The 24674-nt window shown below is 55.9% G+C and overlaps 1 protein-coding gene across 3 annotated transcripts in view; it reads right to left on the bottom strand.

The window, feature by feature from the left end:
* The window catches only part of Tfeb (transcription factor EB), a 40343-nt gene that overhangs the window by 1473 nt on the left and 14196 nt on the right, over positions 1–24674 (bottom strand). Inside the window, exons 2-8 of one of the 3 annotated variants that reach the window (XM_090355691.1) lie at positions 5111–5336; positions 4777–5031; positions 4566–4646; positions 2665–2785; positions 2527–2583; positions 2018–2093; positions 1409–1556 (exon numbers count right to left, since the gene is read on the bottom strand). In XM_090355691.1, coding sequence (XP_090211817.1) covers positions 1409–1556; positions 2018–2093; positions 2527–2583; positions 2665–2785; positions 4566–4646; positions 4777–5031; positions 5111–5314 — 942 coding nt within the window. In that variant the 5' untranslated portion in view covers positions 5315–5336. Of the gene's footprint in view, positions 1–1408; positions 1557–2017; positions 2094–2526; positions 2584–2664; positions 2786–4565; positions 4647–4776; positions 5032–5110; positions 6558–24674 lie in introns of those variants that run through there. The other 2 variants (XM_090355689.1, XM_090355690.1) reach the window with 2 other exon arrangements.

The following is a 24674-nucleotide window of genomic DNA, read 5'->3' as shown; positions in this document are numbered from 1 at the left end:
GTGTGTATGCATGCTGGTACTGGAGCTTGAACAAGGCCTGAAAGTTGTCCCTTAACTTGTTTTGCTCAAGGAATAAGTACTTTACTACTTGAGCCACGGGTCTACTTCCAGCTTTTTGGTGGCTTTCCTGCTGGGGTTGGCTTTGAACTGTGATCCTACGATCTCAGCCTTCTATGGAGGCTTCCGAACCTCCCTTAGTATTTTTTTTTTTTTGCCAGTCTTGGGCTTGAGCTCAGGGCCTGAGCACTGTCCTTGGACTTTCTCAAGGCTTGAGACTCAGCACCACTTTTGGCTTTTATGTATGTGGTACCGAGGAATCGAACCCAGATCTTCATACATGCTAGGCAAGCACTCTACCACTAGGCCAAACTCCCGGCCCCCTCCCTTAGCGTTTTTGCTGTTAGTCTACCACTTGAGCTACAGACATCTCTACTTTCTGAAGAGTCTCTTGAATTTATCTGCCTGAGCTGACTTTGAGACTCAGTCCTCGGATTGCAGCCTCCTGATTAGCTAGGATTACAGCATGTGGGACAGGTGCCCGGCTCCAATCATATATATATTATATAGATAGTTGCAGGACTGCCTCTGAGCACTTTCACTTTGAGCCAAAGCTACACTTCTGGTTCTCTGGTGATTAACTGGAGATGAGTCTCAGAACTTTTTCCTGCCGGGCTGGCTTTGAACTGAGATTTTCAGATCTCAGCCTTCTGAGTAGCTAGGATTACAGGCGTGAGCCACCAGTGCACCGCTCCAGTCATTCTTTTTTTTTTTTTTTCTGCCAGTCCTGGGCATGAGCTCAGGGCCTGAGCACTGTCCCTGGATTTTCTCAAGGCTAGAGCTCTACCACTTGAGCCACAGCACCACTTCCAGCTTTTTCTATATATGTGGTACCGAGGAATCGAACCTGGGTCTTCGTGCATGCTAGGCAAGCACTCTACCACTAGGCCAAACTCCCAGCCCCTCCAGTCATTCTTTGTGCATAGGACTAACAAAGGGACAAGAGTCCGTAGATGCAGAGGCAAGACCAGAACCCGAGGCTCCTGCCAGTGGGCTCGATGGTAATTTCCATTCCCACTGCTTCCCACCAAACCCATCCAGCTCTCTACTGTCCAGGCACGTAGGAGGTTTGCATTTTCCTGTCTCCCTGAAGTCAGGGGCCACAGGAACCTGGCACTCGTCAGTAGAAGTGATGATGCCAGCCTTCCAGAGCCAGCTCGACACGTGCCCAGCCCCAGCTCGGGCTGCAGAATGAGGTTCCAGAACAGAACCCACAGCCTGTGTGTGTTGCTTAAAGGAAGGGCAGACTGCTTGTTACCGGAGCCTGACACCCTGACTGGGACATCTTCCTTCCTGCCTGCCCAGGCTCAGGGTCACAGCTCCCCAGGAAGTTCCATGTTCAGGGCCAGACCTGGATGCGGAGCCAGAGCTGCTTGTTGGTCATCTCCAGGCGCCGAGAGTGGTTCTCGATCTCCCGGGACTTCTGCAGGTCCTTCTGCATCCTCCGGATGTAATCCACCGAGGCCTTCAGGATGGTGCCCTTATTCCAGCGAACGTCCCTGTGGTGTCAAGCCCTCAGTCAGAGCCCAGCCACCCATGGGGGGCCTGCCTCCCCCAGTCTGCCACTCCCTTCTTGCAGAGAGGGCTGCCTTCCAGCTAGAGTCCCTCCTGGACCATGACCACCTCTAGAAGCCAGTGAGCGTGATTCCTAGCTCAGGCCTTCCATTCCTGCTTCTCCCCCCAGCCCATCCCCATTTAGCTCTTATCCCTCCCTGTTTACCTAGCCACCCACCTTCCACGCCCTCCCTCCAGGCAGTTCCTCTTCCAGGAAGCCTCCCTTGACTATCCACTAGCCTCACTCCCCAGGCAAGCTCAAAGGTCCTGCCAGAGCTTTCTGGAGTTAGCAGAGGACGGACAGAGCCCTCTCTCTTCTCCAATAAATGACAAACTCCAAGTCTCCTCTATCTCTGGCAACCCAACGGGGCTGCCTGCCCCCCCCCGCCCGGCACAATCTGCTCACAGGTCATTGGCCTTGGGGATCAGCATCCCTAGCTCCTTGATGCGGTCGTTGATGTTGAACCTCCGCCTCCGCTCAACTGCAGGCAGTGGGGCCAGAGCGCGCGGTTAGAAGGGTGGGGACGGCTGGGGAGAAGGGCGACCAGGGGGGTGGCCCCGAGGGTGGCCCGGGGCTGTAGCTTAGATAGGCCCTCGTGGGAGGTAAGGATGGGGGGGTGAGGTGGCTACAGCCTCCGGCAGCCAGCAGGATGGAACCACAAGGGGACAAGGCCTGCCCTCCCCAGCCCCAAGCTGCACAGGTCACAATGAATCAGATCAACTGGGAATTTCAGGACCACCCCTTCCTAGAACCAGTGGGAAAAGAATGGAGTCTCTGCTCTCCCCAGAGAACCACAGCTGGGGCTGACAAGAGAGGCCAGGCCAGGCCAGGAGAGGCTTCTAGAACGGCGGGGGTGGGGGGTGTCTTGGTTGTAGCCAGCCCAGGTGGGAGCTAGGGAGAGATGCAGGACTCACTTAGGTTGTGATTGTCTTTCTTCTGCCGCTCCTTGGCCAGGGCCCGGCTCTCAGCATCTGGGGGGAGATGGAAAGTGAGAGAGGTAGGGGGAAAGGATTGGGGGGTGGGGCCCCCAGAACGGGGAAGGGCTGCAGTACCTGTGAGCTCTCTCTTCTGGGTCAGGTCTGCCGGGCAAGAGCTGCTGGTGACACCCACCAGGGAGGCTGTGACCTGGGGGTCGCTGCTGTACACGTTCAGATGGCTGCTGGACAGGGGGAGCTGAGGAAGGAATGGTGGGGAGGAGCTCCATGAGTGGGGGTCCCCTTCCTGTGGGGAGAGCCTTCCAGGCCCCATGGTCCCTGGAGCAGGGATTCCAGGGCTCAGCCAGCTGGTCGAGGCAGTGGAGTCAGAGCCGAGCCTATCATGGCCCTGCCCTAGGAGCAGGCTCCTCCAAAGGTGGGACCAGCTACCTCAGCGAAGCCCCAGGGAGGGACTGAATCTGATCTGGAGTTTCAGGAAGGCTCCCTAGGGGCAAGGAACTTCAGGAGTGGAGAAGAGTGGCGGGCTGCACTCTTAGCAGGGGATAACACCACCCCCACCACACACAGAGCACCGCATGGGCCTGTACACCCCCAGTACACTTGAGAAGTACTAGAGGGGCCAGAACAATGCCACGGCCTCGGCCTCCCCCCCCTGCTCCCAAGCTGCAGGCTGCAGGTTTGGAACCAGCTTCTGCTAAGTCACTTAATCTGGACCAGCTCCTAACCAAGCTTCTGGGCAACGTCACCAGGGCAGTGGAGGCTGAGAAGTGACTGGGTCTGGGAACCTGTCTTTGGGGGACATGATGGGAGGCGAGGTTGGAGGCAGTATGCTACGTTGTCCCTTGAAGCAGGGAGAGCAAAGTTAAAGAGCCTCAGAAAAAAAGCAGTGGGGTGGGGAGGGGAGCCAGGATGGTGGCTCGAGCCAGGCTTCTTCCCAGGCAGGGATGGTGATTCCCAGGCAGCAGGAAGAAACCTACTCGTCTCAATCAGTACTAGAAGGCGGGGCCTGTCATTCCAGCTACAGCAAGGAAGCAGAAATAGGAAAATCACAGTCCAGGCCAGCTGAGTCATAAATGTGACAGTCTGGAAGCAGGCACAAGAATCAGAGTCCTGGCCAGGAGTTTGGCCTAGTGGTTAAAGTGCTTGCCTAGCATACATGAAGACCTGGGTTCGATTCCTCGGTACCACATACATAGAAAAAAGCCCGAAATGGTGCTGAGGCTCAAGTGGTAGAGCTCTAGCCTTGAGAAAGTCCAAGGACAGTGCTCAGGCCCTGAGCTCAAGCCCAGGACTAGCAAAAAAAAAAAAAAAAAAAAAAAGAATCAAGAGTCCTGCCTAGAAAAACGCAAAGCCTGGAACTCAAACCCCAGTAACGGGGAAGAGAAAAAGCAGCCCTACTTGCTCAGAGCCAACCCTCACTGTCCTGCCTCTTACCATCTACCCACAGCCCTGTGGAGCACATGGACTCCATGGCTGGTGAGTTTCTCAAGGTCACAGCCAAAGCCAATATCATATTCCCCAAGCCTGGTCCTTCCCACCTGCCGTCCCTGCCTGGGAGACCAGTGGCCACCCACGGACGCTGTTAAAGGGAGGAATCCTACTGCTGGACTTGGTAGAGCAGGGGAGCAAACACCCCAGAGGGACTTCCTGTGGACTCACGGATGCCTTAGTATAAGGTACCCTGTCCCCTCCCTAGGAGACTCCAATCCTGAGTCTTTGTCTTGGGGCTAGGGCTGTCCTTAAGCTGCTTTCTGCTCAAGGATAGAGCCACGGCTCCTCTGCCAGCTGTTTGGAAGATTATTTGGAGGTAAGAGTCTCCCGGATTTTCTTGCCCCAGCTGGCTTTGAACTGTGATCCTTAGACCTTAGCCTCTTGCGTAGCTAAGATCACCAGGCCTTCATTCACAATTCTGACCGGCCCTGGGCCCTCCTTTGAGGGAGATGGCAGTTGTCCCTGCCAGGAGGCCAGTTCTCGGGTGGGTTCCCGGCACCGCAGTGCCCGAGCCGGGCCTGGAATACCGTGTTGGGCACCTGCATCTCGGGGTTCATGTAGCCCAGCACGTCGTCCAGCCGCATGATGTTGTCAATGACGTCATCGAACTGCAAAAGAGCAAAGTCCATGTGCGCAGGGCCTCCCTGCCCGGAGCGTGGCACAGCGTCCCATGGCGTCCCCCCAGGCAGGGCTGACCCCTCACAGGGCTCCCCGAGGACGGGCACCCCGGCTGCTTACCTCCTTCTCGGGGTTGGAGCTGATGTGCAGCATGGCCATGGGGCTGTTGGGGGCGCTGTTGCCGGCGGAGGTGGACAGCACGTGTCCCGCCCGCACTCCCGGGGAGGCGGCAGGTGGGGGCTTCGGGGAGCCCTGGGCGGGGCTGATGTGGGCCGCGAACTTGTTCCCATAGGTGTCGGACAGGTACTCCCGCACCTTCTGGTGCTGGGACTGCTGCAGGTGGTAGGAGGTGGGGTTCTCCAGGTAGGACTGGACCTGGGAGGAGAGGTGGGCGGAGAGGTGGGCCGGGCGGCAGGCTAGGGCCTGGGGGGAGGGGGGAGGGGGGCAGGCCTACCTTCAGCACCTCTCCCGGCACAGGCGGTGGGGACTGAAAGTGGACCGGGGTGTTGATGGCTGGGGTGGGCGGCCCTCCTAGCTGCTGCGGCTGCTGCTGCTGCATGTAATGCATGACAGCTTGCTGCTGCATGCGCTCCCGCTGCTCCTCCTGCTGCGCCTGCTCCCGCATGAGCTGCATGCGCAGCCCGATGCGTGACGCCATGCTGGCTGTAGGTGCCGGCTCCCTGCGGACGGGGAGACACGGGTCCCTGAGGCGCGGGGCGTGCGGCAGCGCCCCCGGTTCACAGGACGGAAAGACTCTGCCCAGGGCCACCGAGCCAGCCAGGGACTCAGCCGGGACATGAGTCCACACTCCCGGCTCCTGGGCCAGAACAGAAGAGTCCATCTTCATTCGCCGTCGCTCCCCCGACCTGCCAAACCTGGAATCAACCTGGCCTAGGAGTCAATCTGTCTGTCTGTCACACCTGTGTCATGATCAGATCCCTTCCCAGCCTCAGCCACGCCTTCCTTCTCCAGCCTCCAGACCTGAGACTCCCTCCTCCACCCCCCCACTCCCCGCATATGTAACTCAGAGGGTACAAGGGTCCTGTAACACACAGCTCCGTTCCTAACATGTCCTCTGTCTAGTACACTCCATGGCTCCTATTTCCTTCAGAGGAAAACCCAAGGCCCTCACCATAGCCCAAAACGCCCACTAGGGCCCGCTATCACCAGTCTCCCCTGCTCTTCTCCCTCACCTCCTCTCCCCCTCTTTGTGGTATATTCTGGCCACACCTTCAGCCTCTGAAATCCCTCAAACACCTGGGGCATGCTCCTACCCCAGGGCCTTTGCACTGGCTGCTCCCTCCTGGAATGCTCCTCCTCAGATACCATCAAGGCTTATCCCTTCACTTCTAAGGCTCAACTGCCACCCTATAGTCAGGCTCTACCATCACTACATTAAAACCATCAATCAAAACTGCCAGCTCCCTACCTCTCCACCACCACAGCTCTACCTCTCCTCCATTCCCCCCTGCCCCATCACTTATGGTCCCACAGTACAGGTTTCCTTTGCTACTTTTTCCACTCATTGTTAGGGCCTTTCCTCCTAGGAATGCAAACTTCCCTGGGGCAGGCTTTTGCCTGTTGTTTACCTTCTGGCCTCTAGCCACTAGCACTTAGTACATGATAAGGCCATGAGTGAAAAGAAGAAACATTATTCACAAAGCTGGCACAGAAGAGACACGGAAGACCCAGAGAGCCTTCTACCAAGCCCAGCTTCACTGATCCAGGAGTGATGGACAGGTGTGACCAAGGCCCTGGAGCCCAGGCCCGAAGGGGGAGGGTGAATCACTCTAAGTCCTGCAGCTGGTCTCTCCATCCCCAGCTCCCTGGGTGGCCCTGGGCAAGTCCCTTCCCCTTGGGGCGCTGAGGCTCAGGGAGAGGGGCCGGGCCCTGGGGGTAGGGGTGAGGGTATTCCATGGCATTGCAGGGGTTTGGTAAGAACAGCACAACCTTGATGGATCAGGGACTGCGGAGCAGAGTTGGGGAGAGATGGAAAAGGACACAGGAATGTAGGGACACGGCGATGCGGCTGGGACATGGATGCGGCGACACGGACGGAGGGACACGGCCTGGGCTGCTGTAATGCTGCCCTCTGAGCCCAGGTGACTGTCTCCCCGAGTTTTGGTTTTCACACTTGGTAAGCCTCTGGGTGAGAAGGCTGGGAAACGGCGCGTCTCGCACAGGGCCCACGCAGCTGGTGTCTGAACGTGCAGGGTACAGCTAGCACTGGGTTGGCGGAGTGGCCTGGCCCATGGAGCCCAGAGCCCAGAGCTTCGTCCATACGCCTTGAATGGACTCTGAGCTCCGGGAGTGATACAGGGCCGTCCGCAGAGACCTTCCCCATTCCCCAGCACCAAGGCTTCCAGTGTCCACTGGAAGCCAATGGCCACTGAGGCACTAATGGGCAAGGATTCTGGGAGCATGCAGTGCGGGTTGGGTCCCCCCCCCACGCCGTGGCAGGGCACAGCCCAGCCTGTGCTGGGGACGCCAGGGTCTCCACACAGGCAGTGGATCAAGAGGCCCAGGCCCAGGACACCTCCCCTGGCTCCTCCCACAACCCAGGCGGCCTCTCCACGCAGCAGGAGAGCCACGGCCACCCAAGGTCTTAACACGGTTGTGTTGGGTTTTTTTTTTAAAAGGTAACTGTTGGAGCTGGGAGTTTGGCCTGGTGGTAGAGTCTTTGCCTAGCATGCACGAAGACCCGGGTTCGATTCCTCAGTACCACATACATAGAAAAAAGCCGGAAGTAGTGCTGAGGCTCTAGCCTTGAGAAAGTCCAAGGACAGCGCTCAGGCCCTGAGTTCAGGGCCCAGGATTGGCCAAAAAAAAAAAAGGTAACTGTTTCTCACCCCAGTCAAGGGGCCTCAGCCCCCCAGCACTGATGTCCCCGTCCCTCTCATGCAGCTGTAGCTCCCCACAGCCTCTACAGAGGCTCACCCCGTCTCGGGACTCCCACACTGGACTACAGACCCGGGCTGACCAGCTGCAGACAGCCACCAACCCAGGCGGCCAGGCACGGCCCACTCCCCCGGACAGTCTGACTTCAGTCCTTCTGGTGGGGAAGAGAGGGGGAAGGGGCCTGGCCGTGCCAGCCGTCTCAGGGAGGGACAGGGAGAAGGAAGCCGTTGTTCCCTGACAAAGGGTGCTCGGTGGGGCCTGCAGAGGGGGGGTGTGTGTGCTGGGCCCCGCATGGCCTGGCTCTGGCTGCACCCACCTCAGCTGCCCGTCTGTACAATGGACGCAGGAGTAGGGCCCTCCGGGGTGGAGGGCAGAGAAGTGAAATGCGCACAACCAGAGCAGGGGCGGCTGTGGCCCGCCCAGCCTGCGCTGGTGGGGGCTGGCAGAGCCTCTGCCCACGGGGCCTGCTGGGATCTTGCTATCAGTGGGTGGATTTGGGGTTCCAGAACAGAGGGAGTAAGCCAGGAGACACAGGGCACAGGCTCGCTCTCCAACGCTCCCCACCTCTACACAGGAGGAAAAGACAGGGATGGGGGGGTAGTTCTAAGCACTCTGGCTGCCCCCTTGCTGAAGGGACAAGTTCCCTCACCCCCACGCCAAGCACCACTCCCAGAGAGTGGCCTGGTCATTCATGTACACCCAGAGCCCACAGAGGCCCTGGCACCCCTCCCAGCCAGCTGCAGATCACAGCCAGCCTTGGTAGGAAAGTCCATGACCCTTAATGAACCACCCATACGCCAGAAGTAAATGAGCTACAGCTCAAGGGGTAGGGTATCAGCCTTGAAGGAAAAAGCTAAGGGACAGTGCCGGAGCCCTAAATTCAAATCCCGGTATTGGGGGGGGGGTGTGTGCACAAGGAAACCGGAAACCCCTACTGGCCACTGTCAGGCACCTTCCCTCCTACTCACAGGCCCAGTGAGTGTGCATGGGCTCACTGAAGGTCACCCACTAAAAGGCTCCCAGCAGCCCTCGTACAAGAGCCCAGACAGAACATTACCCCCGTGTCCACTGAAGAAAAACAGATAAGAAAGGTGTGACACAGTCCCCACAGAATGCTGCTCTGCAGTCACAGGGCCGGCCGTGTCTGTACACAGCACTGAGGGCTCCCTCAGGGTTTAAGAGAAGGCAGACAGAACGCTAAGAATGCAATATAATCTACGTATATGACGTTCAAAAACTGGCAAGACGGGTCTACAGTGGTCGAAGTGAGAATCCAGGTCAGACCCGGGAATGGCTGGGAGCAGGGGCCTGGGGGGCCAGCAATGTCCTATCATTGGTTGCAGGTGTTGCTGACACAGGAGTATCTTGTTTATGATCTTTTGTCCAGCTGCTCCTTACAACTGTTTCACTTTTTACAACCCAAGAATGAAGGCAGACTTTAAACAGTTTAAAAGAAGAGGTAAGCAAATTGCCCGACGCCCTTACCCAGATCATCCATGATGTTAAAAGACACCGGCGGCTCATGTCGATAAGCCTAGCTACTCAAGAGGCTGAGCTCTGAAGATCTAGATTTAAAGAGAGCTGGGGTAGACAAATCAGGAGGATTCTTATCCCCAATTAACCAGCCAAAGGCTGGGACTAGAGACATGGCTCAAGTGGTAGAGCACCAGCTTGAGAGGAAAAAAGTAAGTGAGAGTGCAAGGTCCTGAATTCTAGCCCCAGTATCACCACAAACAAAAGGCAGAAAGATGCCCTGTACACTATGTACTGAAGATTAAAAAACAGACTCAAGCCTGCAATCCTACCTATTCAGGAGGCTGAGATCTGAGAATCACGGTTCAAAGCCAGCCCGGGGGCCAGGAGTTTGGCCTAGTGGTAGAGTGCTTGCCTAGCATGCGTCAAGACCAGGGTTCGATTCCACATACATAGAAAAAAAAGCCAGAAGTGGTGCTGTGGTTCAAATGGCAGAGTGCTAGCCTTGAGGAAGAAGCCCAAGACAGCGGTCAGGCCCTGAGTTCAAGCCTCAGGATTGGCAAAAAAAAAAAAAAAAGCCAGCCGGGATAAGAGTCCTCTTATCTCCAATTAATCACTAGAAAATAGGAAATGGTGCTGTGGTTCAAGAGGTAGAACAGTAGCCTTGAGCTGAAGAGCTCAGGGACAGTGCCCAGGCCCAGAGTTCAAGCACCATGACCCACAAAAAACAAAACAAACCGAAAACAGACTCTATGTCCAGCAATAATGGAATGGGTTCACAATAAACACATCATGCTGCGAGAAACAAAAAGTAGGATGTGAACTTCTATATGAAAACTGCTCACCACCATGTAAAAATGTGTAGTAAAACACAGAGAATCATATATTTTTGAATGAGGCATAAGTGGTATGTGTGTTTAGATCTTATGGAATAGTGTTCTTTGTCTATAACAAATGCACATATCATCTTGCACATATCATCTTTGTCTATACATCTGTTGGGGAGCAGTACTAGGTGTGAACTCAGGGCCTTGAATTTGTCAGCTTGGGTGCTCAGTTTGCTTGTTCAGATCTTTGAGCTGTGCTTCCAGCTCAGCTTTTTGCTGGTTATTTTGGAGAATAGAGTCTCATGGACTTTTCTGTGCTGGCTGGCAATCTTCTGGTCTCAGTCTCCCACGTAGCTGTGATCAATAGTGCCTGGCTCTGTCATTGGATAATTTTCACGACCACCATGGAACTTTGCAGTTCCATGACATGGGCCTGATTGCCATCCTGGTTTCACAGACAAGCAACAAAGAGCCCGTGGCTCACTGAAAGTCACACAGGTAACAACTAGACGCTGAAGACAAGGTCCTGGCAGTCTGGCCCTGACCAGGAGCTGGGAGTCTGGCTTTAATCCTGCACTTGGACCAACAGGGTAAGACATCTGATGGTAGGGAGTCCCTTGATAAAGTCCCTAGCCATCAAAGGGTTTCAGAAGCTGATCTTTCATCCAGCCTAGGGCCTAGAGGGCGTGCAGGGCGATGGGGCCTTCTGAAACCCCAAGTAAGAAAACACTATTCTTCCTCAAAAGGCAGAGATAATTTCCTGTATTCCCAGACAAGCACATGGTCTGGCGGCTGAAACAACAAAGTACTCGGGCCCAGCGCCGGGACGCCTGTTTAAACCATTTGTGACGTCCGTCTGCGCCTCTGTGGTCAGAAGATGCAGTCTTCTAATGGCACTGCTTACAAACCGTCCATTGTGAGGGCTGTCCTGGGGAAATCGACTGATGCTAGCGGAAGGCCACTGGCCTGGGGGCCAAGGCGGGCGGGACCTGGGACCCCTCCAGCCCCCCAGCCTTCAAGTCCCAGGTTTGGGGTTTCTTCTGTCTTCTCTGATTCCCCCTGGCAGCAGAGGTGACAAGAAGTCTCATGACCTGGGAGACAACAACGTCCATCCACACAGTCTCCTTTCCACGCTGGAGGACAAGGACACTGCATCACCCAGGTGGTCACGGGTTCCCCGTGGGGTGTCACGGGAATACTGGGGGCCAGCAGTCCCACTCTGGTCTCCATCTCCCCCCCGACCAGCAGTCAGGAGGACCATGTCTCCCTCAGAGCCGTTGCACCCCCAGTGGGGATGCTGGGAAAGTGTGGGCACAGAGGGGTCCCTGTCCTGCCACTCTACCCAGGCCTACTAGGGACACCTCCTACAGGCTCGTCTCAAGTTCCTTTTGGAAACAGAGCCCCACGTGGGCTCCCTGCAGCCCGAAGCAGGCAAGCAGGCAGGCAGGCAGCTTCTCCTGGGTGGGATAGGGCCAGCGTGCTGAGCTGCCTTCTCCCCTGCATCTCTGCACCCCTCCTGGGCTCTGTCCACTCACATGCCCAGCCCTGTCTGCATCCACTCTCCTTTGTCTTCACTTCCCGGCCACCCACCAGGTTCTCTAGTTATAATGAACTTCCCAGAAAAGCCACTTTCTTCTCGGGACCCTACAGACTTCCCAGGCCACCTGTGTTGGTCCAAGAACAATCCGCTAACAACACTCCGAGTCCCCGCTGTGCACACGACCTGCATTAGGCCTCCTCGTCCCTCCAGCGTCCCCGCAGCCGCCTCACGAGACACATGGCAGCACGGGCAGGAGAGGAGACACTCAGTGGCCAGGCTGAGGCCACACCACAAGAACACAGGGAACGAGGACTGGAGCCTAGGCTTCTCCTGTGCCATGGTCAGAGAGCCAGCCAGGGGACCATAGGGAAAATCTCCCCAGTACCTCCCCCCATCCATGCCCTTTCCTCCCTCGCACTATGCCACCTTGGGTGAACCCTATAGAGGGTCCCCAGAAAGGCCTGAGTACCCTCCAACCTCCCAGATGCCTCCAGATAAAGGTTGACCCCACTTGCAGACACTTCAACAGCCAAGAAGATCTGTGCCCAGGAGACAGGATGGGGAGGAGGGTCGTATGTCTGGATCCACTGAGGCAGTTACACAGGCCACAAAGGACCCCAGGAGAATTCTATCAGGCTGCCACATGTACATGCCATCCCACAGATCAGAGATCCACTCAGGACCAGAGTGGTGAGAAGGCAGGGGTGGGGTCCAGCCCTGAAGTGGCTCCGTGCAGGAGAAAGGAACTTAAGGCCAAGGGAGGGAGTTGGAGTTGGGACTACAAGTTCCACATCTGAGAGAGAGAGAGAGAGAGAGAGAGAGAGAGAGAGAGGAGGGAGGGAGGGAGGGAGGGAGGGAGGGGGAGGGAGGGAGGGAGGGAGGGGGAGGGAGGGAGGGAGGGAGGGGGAGGGAGGGAGGGAGGGAGGGAGGGACAGAGAGAGAGACAGAGAGAGAGAAGCTAAGTTTCTAGGCCAGGCCAGTTTGTGACTAGAGCTCCAGGAGGATAAGGTCCAAGATTCCTCCTTATTGGACTGTTTCATGCCACTGTGGATTTGGGGCGACGGCTTGAACTCTGGAGTAAGTGGGCTCTGTAAGGGTTCCCTCCGCCCCACAGCCAGAGCAGGGTTGGACTAAGTGCCCTGGGCATGACCTCACGGAGAGCTGTGATCTCAGGGAAGTCTCACCCGCTCTGGGTGTCTAATAAGAAAAGCCCCAGGGAGGCTCTGTAGCCCGGTCCAGTATGACAAGGTGAAGGTGAGAAGAGGACTTCAACCAGGCCCTCAATGCTCTGCCGCCTCTCTCCAGAGCAGCGGGCCTTCCTTCAGGGACCCGCCTGCACCTCGGCCTCTCCTCCCATCTCCTTGGGCCTGAGTGGAAGGTGGGTGGGCACACCAACAGCCAGGCCTGCAGAGCAGCTCCTTCCTCCTGGACTCCAGCCACGGCTCCAAATCCAGCACCAGGTCCAAGCCTCCTTGTGTCTATCTCACTGAGCTCCCAGCAGTCCTAGGAGCCCCGTATCCAGCTACCCTGCCCCAGGCTAAGGCTCACAGACCACTCCAGCAGTGTCTGGCCCTGCCGCCCTGCTCCTGTGGGCCACCCCCCCCCAACCCCGCGCCAGCCCTTCCAGGCCTGTTGAGGCTTCACACCTGCTGTACTCCAGCAGCACCCAGTAAATAAATTAGACACTGGAGGAGAGAAGCAGACAGGGAAGACAGCGCAGAACGTGAGGAGTGACCGTGGCAGGAAGTACAAAGGGTGGCTGATGACTCCAGGATGCAAATCGGAGAGCTAACTACCCACCGGGCATTGCTCTGATTTTGATGTGGATTACTGATTTAATCTGCAGCCACCCTGCCCACTTACGGAAGGGACAAACTCATCCTCCACTTTACAGAGAGGGCCAGTGACGTCCAGGGCCACACAGCTGCCAGGTCCTGAAGCGGCTGCTCTCAGGATGGGCACATGCGCATCAGACTGCAGGTGGCCCGGGAGGCAGTCCTGAGAGGTCCTGAGATCTTAAACCAGGCAGCTGGGGGCAGCCGCCTTCTCCAGAAATGCTCTCCATTTAGTCCCCTATGGAGGTACTGTGATTTGAACTCAGGACTTCCCAATTTCCATTTGGTCCCTCTTTTTCCATGAAAGGACACTCAGGCTCACCCCACAGACTGCAATGTAGGCAGCTGCCTGCTACACAGACGGCTGAGGCAGCCTCTGACTTCAGGGGAACATGGCTTTGCCACCTACACACTATGACAGTGGGCAGGCACCTCAGTTTCCCCATCTGTAAACAGATGGCAGTTATACCACCCTCCTCCATGCAGGTTAGAAGGTGGGATGTGACATGCCTGGCCCCGGCCATGCTACCTGCATGACCCACAGCCTGGCATGGCCTCAGGGAGGCAAAGGCATGCTTTAACAACTCACTCAGGGACGTCTGTGGACGCAGTGAAGAAAGAAACTTTACTCTCTGCCTTCTGGTTCCAAGAATGACAAGAGGAAGGAGAGAGGGAATCCCAGGCCAGGGAGGAGAGGGATACTTTGAAGGACGGGCAGAACTCTGTGAACCCCACGGTGAGCTTGGGCATTCAGCCCTCTCAGGCCCGGGAGTCAAGATGGAGGCCAAGGGAGGACTGCAGGGCTGCCTCAGCCCAGGAGCTGGGGCCCGGGCAGCAGGCCACGGCCAGGGTCTAGGGAAAGGCCTAGAAGCTGAGAACAGTGCCAGAAAAACGGTGTGAGACTCATCACACACACACACGCACATGCACGTGCACACACACGAGGCACACCTATCACACACACACACACACACACGTACCATCGCACAGGCTCACTCCGTCGCATACACACATAGGCCCCTGTCACACGCAGGACTTTCCTCCTGAAGAACGGCTCCAGCAGACAGCAGGCCACAGCGGGAACGGAGGGCACAGGAAGGCGCTGCATGCCTACTGCAGACCTGGGAGCCCACTCGGCCCTCCATACCCCTCCCCCCACCCGCCTCCATTTCAGACCAACAAGAAATCCAAGTCACGCTCACCTGTGCGCAGGCCCGGCTTCCTCAGGACACAACAGATACCAGTGCAGCCTGGGAGGGTGGGGTGGGCAGCAGGGAGGGTGGTGGGGCGGGCAGCAGGGAGGGTGGTGGGGCGGTGCCATACCTTGGGGTTCCCTGAGAGGCGGCCATACACACTAGAGGCTGGAAGGTCTCTAGGCTCATACTTCCACAGAACAACAGCAAAGCCTTGGGGGAGGCAGGGTCTCTGTCCCCCCTTCCCCATCGCCCCCCATGGACAAGTGGCAGCCCTTACCTCCAACGTCCCCATCTCCAGCTCAGAAACTCACCTCTATCACCACTGCGGGTTGTGGGGCTCCTAGCTCCCGCGTGAAACTGCACACAAGCCTCACACACAGTACAAGGCGGAACCCCAAGCAGGCCTAGCGAGCCCAAGAAAGAGTTATTTTGGCCAGGGGACTCCGTTGGGACTGTCAGAGAGTATGGGATTTCACAGATTCTGGAAAGGACCTCAACCCCAAAATATCTCCTTCCGGATCCGGAAATCCCTCCCAACCCTCTGAGATCCACTGCTCGGAGCGGCTCCCACCTGAAGCTCTTGTCAGCTCGCTCCCTGGGAGAGACAGCTGGCAGCTGGCCTGAGCGTGGTGAAAGATGGGCAGGGGGAGAGGTGCCAGGGCTAGCCTGCTGCCAGCTCTCGCCCTCCAGGAGGGGGCGCTCTGACCACTGGCACCTACCCAGGTGGGCCCAGAAGCCAGCATCTCCCAGCTGGAGAGGAGGTCTGCCAGGGGATTCTTAGCAACCCCCACGGCATACGTGCCAGGGAAATCAAGGCCCATCCTAACCACCCTCTTGAGAAAGCCAGAGGAGCTCTGAGAGCCGGGGAGGTGGAGGGACACGAGGGGAATTAACCAGGTTCCAAAATAGCACAGTTGGTTCTGCCTCACTTCACCAGGCGCAATGTCTGGCAGCTTCTGCTTTCGATCTGACTCACGCCTGGAGGAGGAGGGCCAGGCGGCCAGCCCCAGCGGGGGCTGCTGGACGACCACAGGCAGTGGCCCAGAACTCCTTGCTCAGAGGCCAGTTTCCTCTATCTCCATACTCCTTTCCCCTACAGGGCTAGACCTCCCTTCTTGCCCTGTCTGGAGCGGGGCTGGAGAAACCAGAGGCTTCCTTAGCCTGCCTGGAGGACTGCACCAGCCCAGCCCATCATGGGTCTGCCTGACAGACCCGCAGTCTAGCCTCGCTGCTGCCCTGCCTGGAATCCTCTCACTCACCCGCCAGGAGAGCCTAAAGCCGGCCACTGTTTCCCTAGTGAGAAATGACCACCTGTGGAGAGGTGCAGGAAAACCCACAGACACGGCCACCATGCTCGGTCCTCAAGCCCCAGGGAGACCCTTGCCCTGACCAGGACTGAGCACCACTGAGGACCCGGGCTGTGGGTGTGGGGTGGGAGTGGGGCATCAGTACCTCGGCACTCCCCTGTAATTATCTTTATCTTGTCTTTCTGCCTCCAGGCTCCAGGGCTCTTACTGCTACACTTTCCCCCATGGGGCTGAGACATAACACTGCCTCCTCCATAGCATGGCAAGTGCTGGACACAGCATTGCTTTGTGCCTCCTCTGTGGACCAAAGATGCTTCGAGTCAAACGTGAGACAGGAACGGAAAGCTCTGCCCTGAGCCAGCCCTCTCATCAGCACCCAGGCGGGAGCAGACTGCAGGAAGACCTGCTGGTGGTGGGCTTTGTATTCTGCCCACTGGGTGGGGTGGAGGTGTCCCAAGACAGAATGGCCGCGGTGGGCCTGTACCCCAAATCCAGTTTGGAAGTGATATTGGTATCTTCCTGGCAGGGTCCATAGGAGACTAGTGAAGAGCAGTGCCCAGGCTGGCTCTAAACTGCAATCCTGACCTCAGCCTTCTGAGTAGCTGGGATTACAGGTGTGAGCCACAGCAAGTCCCTCTTGCAACTTTTGTCATTTCCTCAGCCCCCTGAGGCAGAGACTGGAGTGGGCACACGTGGAGATGAAGGAGGCCCTTTGCCAGGAAATAGGTGCCGGCACGGGCAGAGGGGTGACCTCTGCAAAAACTGATGCCCTGATGCCTAATAAATTACACCTGTTCTGGTGGACACACAGGGGCTGGAGGGCACCAGAAAGCTCAGGTCCTGACTGACTAATGGGCACATGGCAGCTGTGGGGAGAGAGAGGCAGGGCAGGAAGAGAAAGAAAAGGAAGTCAGCACATCCCTGCAATCAGTCGAGCTGCTGCCCAGGGAGGGGACTGCAGCCTGCAGCCATGTGCCACCCAGCTTGTCTGCGCTGCCTTCCAGGAAAGGACAGGGCACAGAGGGGCCACCTCGTCTGACAAGACCTGAACAGGGCCAGCCAGTGTGTGGCAAGTGACAAGAACTATATCTCCGCACAAAGAGGATCCTGAGAGCTTCTTTTTTTGCCCAAAGCTTCTAGAAGATTCTCCCCAAGCATCTGTGAAATACGATGACCGAGGGGGTGGTAACTAGTGCAGTGGGAAGACAAGCCCTCTGGGCACAGACAGAAGGGGCCATGGGGGAAGAACCATGCTAGGGCTTAGTGAGTACAGAAGGTGTCAGAACCGCAGCCACAGTCTCCGGGTCACCTGAGCCCTGCCCACCTGAACTCTTCCTACTGGCCAATGGAGTACGCCAGTGGAGCGGGTGATGACGCCAGTCCCTCTGCAGGGAAACTCTAGAAAAGGTCGCAGCGAGCCCATGTGAAGCACATTCACAGCAGTCACCTGCTCCTAGAGAGGCTTTTTTAAATTTTTGTGGGCCTGGGAATGTGGCGTAGTGGTGGAATCCTTGCCTAGTACTGGATTTGATTCCTTATAAACAGAAAAGGCAGTAAGTGATGCATTGTGGCCCAAGTGGTAGAAATCTAACCTTGCACAAAAGAAGCTCAGGGACAGTGTCCAGGCCCTGAGTTCAAGCCCCAGGACTGGCAGAAAAAAAAAAGTGCCAGTCGTGGGACTTAAAACTCGGGGATTGGGTGCTATCCCTTAGCTTTTTGGCTCAAGGCTAGCACTTGAACCACAGCACTACTCCCTCCTTTTGCTGGTTAATGAATGGACTTTGCTATTCAGACTGGCTTAGAACCATGAGCCTCAGATCTCGGCCTCCTGAGCAGCTAGGATTAAAGGCATGAGCCACCGATGCCTAGTCTAAAGGAGCACTTGATTGGCATCCCCTCTCCCTGGTCCTCACAAGTCCTTCTCTTCTAGGTGCTCCCCAAGGTAACCTCCAGGATGAGCCATTTGCAGCCACATCCTGTATCAGCCAACAAGCCCAAGGAGTTTTGGCCCAAAATTGAGCAGCTATCTCTGAAACTTAGAAAGCAAGCAGGGACACAAGAGCTGGACCCCACTGTGGAGATGCTGTGAGGCAGGCACGGAAGAGCCTGTCAGTGTGGGAGACTGGTCGAGCTGATGCACCAGCCACGAGTGTCACTGCAACTCTGCTGCCGGTGGGAAGGAAAGACTGCTCCGAGAAGCAGAGTTGGAAAGGTGGAGCTGTGAGCAGTATGCGGGAAACCTGCATGTGCTGGGTGTGGCCGTGGTAGCAACAGTAGGTTACCACTGGCTCATGCCAGCATTACAAGTCTCCGCCTACCCCCTCCCCATCCTCCCACCCTAGCCTTGCAGGCTCCAGAACCCCAGCACGCTGTCATTCGATAACACAGAGGTTGTTTCAGTTCCAGAAGGAGCCACTGGGGCCACTGTGAGAGGCCATTTCAGTTGACACTAGAGCATATGTTCGAAAGCAGGTATCACTGAATCCTGAATCAATTAACTTATTAATGAAGTATCTCCATATGCAAAGTTGAGAATAAAGTTGGTCTTGAAGTGGTCTTATAAAGTACCTAATCTAGTGCATGACACTGGATAGGTGTTCAATAAATATTTTTTTGAGGGGCTTGATCTCTGGGCCTGGGCTCTGTCCCTGAGCTCTTCAGGTCAAGGTTACCACTCTACGCCTTGAGCCACAGCCCACTTCCCATTTTCTAATGATTAATTGGAGATAAGAGTCTCATGGCTCATAGTCTTTAGGGCCCAGGCTGGGTTTGAACCTGCATCCTCAGATCTCAGTCTCCTGAATAGCTAGGATTACAGGTGTGAGCCACCACGCCCAGCTTCAATAAATATCTGAGGGCTGGGTATGATGGATCAAGGCTGGATGGTTAGGTGGATAAACCAAGGGATGGATGATGGATGAATAACAGATGGATGGATGGATGGACTGACTGATGGATGAATAGATGGTGGGTGCCTAGATGAATACACAGATGAGTTAATGGATAGGTGATGGATGGATGTAACAGATGCATGGGTGAACATATGGATGGATGAATACACAGATAATGAATAGATGGATGATGGATAGACAGGGAAATAATGGGCGGATGAATACATAACTACATGGACAGGTAGCTAAGGGAGAAGGAAGAGCCACAACAGTGGTCTAAAGTCTAGATTCTATCTGGTTCAGTATCCCATTCCACTAAACTTACAAACAAGAACGTGAGGTCCGGCTGCTCCTTAGTTTATCTGTCCTTTCACTCGGAAGGACGATACGTGGGCAGTGAATGGAGCTATGCTGCACGCGGCAGGGCCTCAGGCCTGGTCTCCATGGCACCAGCTCCCACGTGGTCTCACCGTGACCGCCTGCCCTCCTCAAGTCCTGCTCCACTCTACCCCTGCCCTAGGGAAAGTGGGTCAGAAGCCAAGGAGAGGAAGCCAAGGATGGAGTGTGGGGACTTAGGGCGGGGGTGAGTCGGTGTCTTTGGGGGTTAACGAGCTTCATATACAAGGTGGAAGTATTTGTCTTTGAGGAAACAGATTAGGAAAATAGACCTGAAGGATCAACGGAGCAAAAATAAAACAGACTAAACAACAAAGAGGGGTCAGTCTCATGCTCCATAAACCCTCTGGCTCCCCACTGCCCTTTGATAAGGCCCACACTCCAAAAGGGGCCTTTGAGATGTGCAAGATCCCTGATGTCCAAGTAAGCCCTGGATGCACCTACTGGGCCTCTCTCACTCTCACCCCAACCAAATCTGGTCCTCTAAGGTCCCCACTTCTTCCCTGGACTGTCCAGCCTCTTCCTTTCTTGAAATCCGGCTCCAGGGTCTCTTCCTCCTGCAGGCAGCCCACCGGGACCTTACCCCTACTCTGCTCATCATTTGAGGGTACTTAGTCTCCAAGCTTCAAGCCAAGATCATGAATGCAGGAATGAAGCAAATGGCCTCCAGCCAGCCTGGCTCAGTGCAGAGTGCTCACTTTGCACACATGAGACCCTGAGTTCAATCTCCAGCACTACAGGAGGAGGGGGCAGTCTCTGTCCTAGTTTTTAAAGTACCATTGCTGGTATCTTCTGCTGTATTTGTGTGGCATACCCTGCCACTAAGAACTTCACGTATTCATTCATGGGACTCTCTACACCACAGGGATATAGGAAACGGAGAAACTGAGGCACAGAGACATTTCTGCCTGGTTTTCTAGTTAGCTTGCAAGCTCCCCAGGGTTTCTCTTTCTCGTACCCACTGCCAGTCTCCAGGTAATGGGCACTCAGGGGTGACCCATTTGAGCTCTGCCATATTCATCCGCTCTGTGCCTAGTATGACCTCCTCAATGGCCTCAGGCCAAGATGTGTAGACTGGATAGAAGGAGAAGTATGAATGGAGGAAGATGAGCTTGAGTGGGCATGTAGGAGCCAGAGCTCTAGAGTGGGCACAAAGGAGCCAGCTGTAACTGGTATCAGTGGCTCATGTCTGCAGTCCCATTAGGAGGTTGAGGTCTGGAAAAGTCTGACTCTTATCTGCAAAATAACTAGCAAAAAAGCAGGACTGGGGGGTGGGCATACCTCAAGCAACTGAGCACCAGTCAAGGAAACAAGCCAAGAAAGTATAAGGCCCTGAGCTGAAATCCTGACACTACCAGAAGGAGGAGGAGGAAGTGGAGAAGACAGAGGAGGAAGAGAAGTAGGAGGGAAAAGAGGTGGAGGAGGTAGAGGAGGTGGAAGAGGCCAGATTTGGTGTCCCTTTCCATCTTCCCACCTGTCTCCATGGCCCGGTCCTTTCATTTCATAATCCCATGGTCATTGCAGAATGCCCTGTCCCTTTGCTAAGGCCTGGTGTGGTGCTGAAAGAAGGAGCCAGGCTTCATGCCCAAATGGGCAGGGGACAAGGAGGATGGGCAGGGGAAGAGAGGGAGGGGCCTTTAACTCCTCCCAGTCCCAAGAAATAAGGGTCCATGGAGTGAGTCCAGCCTGGAAAGTGGGCCAGACCCACAAGGGTCATGTCTAGGACCCTCACTTTGGCTGTGGGCAGGGACAGAGGACCCCCCAGCTTGGAGCTGCCTTGTAGCAGCCCCCCTCCCCTCCCACAGCGGCCCCTTCAGGCTGGAAACCTGAGTAGGTGGGGCAGCTCAGGCCAGACTCTTAGAATAGAAATATCAAGAGCCATACTCCCCACTTCTAGTGGGGCCTGGGCCAGCAAAGGGGGCTCCCCTGGCAGTTTGTGGCACTCAGGCCAACTCCTGGCAATACCTCACCTTATATATACCTATCTCCTCTCCGAAGGCACTGGGGCTATATGGAAAAGGAGGCAGGGCCCTCCCTTAACCTACAAGACCTGCTCTGGCTACCAAGTTTTGCACAAATATTCAGGGCTCCAGACATAGTGGTCCGGGGTCCCCTTCCACTCAGGACACATACACTTTCTGGAAGGAATCTTGCCTCACTCTGGATCCCAAGCTAGAGGCTGGTGAGCAGCAGGTAACTGGCTCTGGGTTCCAACACCAGCAAGCCGTGGGGCCCTGGCTAAGTTCCTGGTGCCCCCTCCCCACACCTCAGGTCCCTGTCTTTTGAGTGGCAGTCTCCATTCAAAGTGCCCTTATCTACCTTAGCACTCAAAATGGTCCTGGCCCCTCTTCAAGACTCTTTCCTCTGCCAGTCCCTCATCCCTGTCCCTCTCCTCCCTCCTCACTGGGGGCTCAGGCCCTGGTAAGGGCTGCTCAGGACTTCACTGCTGTTGATAGAGCTGGTGCCAGCCGCGAGGTGGGCACAGGGCCCAGGCACACAATGGGGCTGTGTGTGCACCCAGCGTTACCCTGGAGCAGAGCTGGGCAGGCTGGCATCTGGGTTCTGGCCAAGAATTCATGTCCCTGGAGACAGCCTCCTACCCTCCTGGTCAGCACAGTGGGTCCGCGGTGGGCAAGCGCCACCCTGACCCCCAGCCTGGGGAGGCCTCTGGGGAGTGGGTGCCCGTGTGTCTGTCCACTGGCTGGGCTTCTCATTTGGGAGGATCTGGGACCCATTATGCAATCTGGGGTTGTGGCCTCCCTGGTGGCCAGAACGGAGGGGTACTGGCTGCAGGGACAGAACAGGCAGAGGAGGGGCTGCACCCACGCCCCCCTCCACTCTCCTCCCTCTGCAACTTGCCAGGCTATGGGTTCTTTATAGGTTTTCTGAGACTCCAGACTTCCTGGCCACCCTGGCCTGCCCCAGGGACTCCGGAGTGGCTGGGGGGATTGCTGCTGACTCTGTGGGGGGAATGAGTCACCTGCTGACTACAGCCAGGATGGCAGGCGGGTGGCACCAGGTGGGTCTGCCCTCCCTATCCCTGGCACACCCTCTCAGACTGGAAAACCACTTAGCTGGCCCAACCATGGGCCTCAGTGGCCACTTCCTCTGAGATGGGGCTGCTTGGTCCTGGGATCTGGGGGACTTGATTTCCCCCTGGACGCATGGTGCTGCCTTTAACTGCAAGCAAAACAGCCCATCCCTTTGAAATGTCCTAAGAGGGGCATCAGATGATGGGGCAGGGAGCAGCAGGAGTGGGCAGGGAGGAGGAAGGAGGCCAGGTAGGGCCCACTTGCTACACTGTGGTTCCATTCTCCTCCCAGTCCAGGGAGCACCTCCACCAAAGCTCCCTACCCTTGCTCCCCTGGGCCCTGGACACACTCACACCCTCCCCCAGACCAAGTACACCCATGGGTGGCTACCCACACTCCCTGAAGGTCACACTCAAAGTCACTGTGGTGGCCCAGCCCAGTGGACACAGTTTACTGGCCACCCATCTCCTGGGCCCACACCGAGTAGGGCCCCCATCTCAGAGCCCTGGGGACAGGAGGACGGACGACCCCACTGAGGCCTTCCTTCTGTGAGTGAGTGTGTCTGTGTGTGCTTGCTTGTGGGGGGCTTATACCACTTCCACCTCCTCTCACCCCTGAGCCCTCAGGAAAAACAAACAGGCTGGGGAAGAAGCCAGGACCCTGCACCTCACAGGCCCATCTGCCCAGTGTCACCTCCCGTGCTGACACCTAGCCCTGGGAATGGCCACCAGCTCCCGATCCCAAGGAAACAACCAGAGCAACACCCCACCCCCGCTCCACACTGAGGGCCCACAGCATGTCAGTCCACAAACAGTGCCTTCTGAGTAGGCACCCCAGGGCGAGCCTAAAACAGACCAGGGGGCCCAGGAAGTCACCCCGGAGAGAGCCCCCTCCCCCCACAGACAAAACACACGTAGAACCCCAACAGGAAAATAAAGCCGCTTTGTGGGGACACAGGCAAGCCAACCATCTGACCCCCAGATTATCACCAAGGCACTTCCCGGGGTCCTCAGTGGTCTGGAGAGTACAGGTTTTCTCTAGCTCATGTGTAAATACATTTATATATGTACATGTGTATATATGTGTGTGTACACACGTACACACGCACACACACAAATTGTGCTGGTCTTGGCGCCTGAACTCAAGGTGTTGCTCCTGAGCTTTTGTGCTCAAGGCCAGTACTCTACCACTTGGGCCACAGTGCCGGCTGTTTTGGTAGTTAACCAGAGATAAAGTCTTATGGACTTTCCTATCCAAGCTAGCTTTGAACCTGGCTCCTCAGATCTCAGCCTCCTGAATAACTAGGATTCCAGGCACGAGCTGCGAATGCCTGGCATCGTCTTCTATTAACACAAGTGCAGAGGCAGCAGGTGTGTGGCCCCAGTTCAGGGAGGAGAGGGCCACACCCCATCCTCCAAACACCAGGACAAGCTGTTTGGTTGTGGTGGAGGTCTCATTGTTGTTGCTTTTTGGTGCCAGAATAGGTGCTTAACTTCAGAGCCTTGACTCTCTCCCTCTGTCCCTTAGCTCTTTGCGCAAGGCTAGAGCTCTACTACTTGAGCCACTCCTCTACTTCTGACTTTCAGTGATTAAATGCAGCTAAGAGACTCATGGACTTTCTACCCAGGCTGTCTCTGAACTTCAACCCTCAGCTCTTGGCCTCCAGAGTAGCTAGGATTATAGGCATGAGCTACCGAAGCCTAGTTTATGTTCCATTTTTTGAGACAAGTTCTCGCTAGGTAGCTAAGGCTGGCCTCAATCTCATGACTGCCCCATCTCAGCCTCCTGAGTGCCGGGCTTAGGGGCTTACAGGTATGAGCCACTATACCCAGCCCAAGCTGTGCTTAACAGCTACTCACACTACTGGGGGGAAAAAACACAGCAAGGGCTAGTACCCAAAATGTCCTACGGATTCAGGTCCTACCATGCACCCAGCACTGGGCAAAATGTTCCTGGTACACATGATGCCCTATGGCCTGGGTATTACAATCCCTGTCTTGCACATCAAGACATGGATATGCAGGCCCAGGAGTTTAGCTTAGTTGTAACGTGCTTTTCTAGCATACATGAAGACCCGGGTTCGATTCCTCAGTACCACATACATAGAAAAAAAGCCAAAAATGGTGCTCAGGCCCTGAGCTCAAGCCCAGGACTGGCAATAAATAAATAAATAAATAAATAGACATGGATATGAAGAAAGATGAAGTGACCCAACACCTGCAAGTGGCACAGCCAGATTCCCACACACATGCGTGCTCATGACCCCTGCCAGTGCACAGAAAGGACACCATCAAGATGCTGGGGTACCCCCGCTGCCTCTGGGCCTAGCCCAGAACTGGAATGTCTCCTGCCTTGCTCATCTCAAACGGACAGACCTCAGTGCCTCCCTTCCCACTTTCATCCACACCTTCATACCTGCTCTTAATCCTCACAGCACAGATCAGGAACAGACACAGACAGGTGCATGGATCGCCAAAGCCACACAGCTAAAAGAAAGTGCCAGAAAAAAACCAAAACCAAACAAAAAACAAGGACAGGACCCTAGATGGGGTCTGTCTGTGTAACTGAAGACTATGCCACAATCTCTACCCTCCCTATAATCTCCGCTGACTGTCACAGTGTC

The sequence above is a fragment of the Megascapheus bottae genome, chromosome 22, assembly GCF_031878675.1.
Source record: "Megascapheus bottae isolate mThoBot1 chromosome 22, mThoBot2.hap1, whole genome shotgun sequence".
Classification (NCBI taxonomy): Eukaryota; Metazoa; Chordata; class Mammalia; order Rodentia; family Geomyidae; genus Megascapheus; species Megascapheus bottae.
The sequence above is the reverse complement of the archived record's forward strand: the minus strand, read 5'-3'. Positions and strand labels throughout refer to the sequence as shown.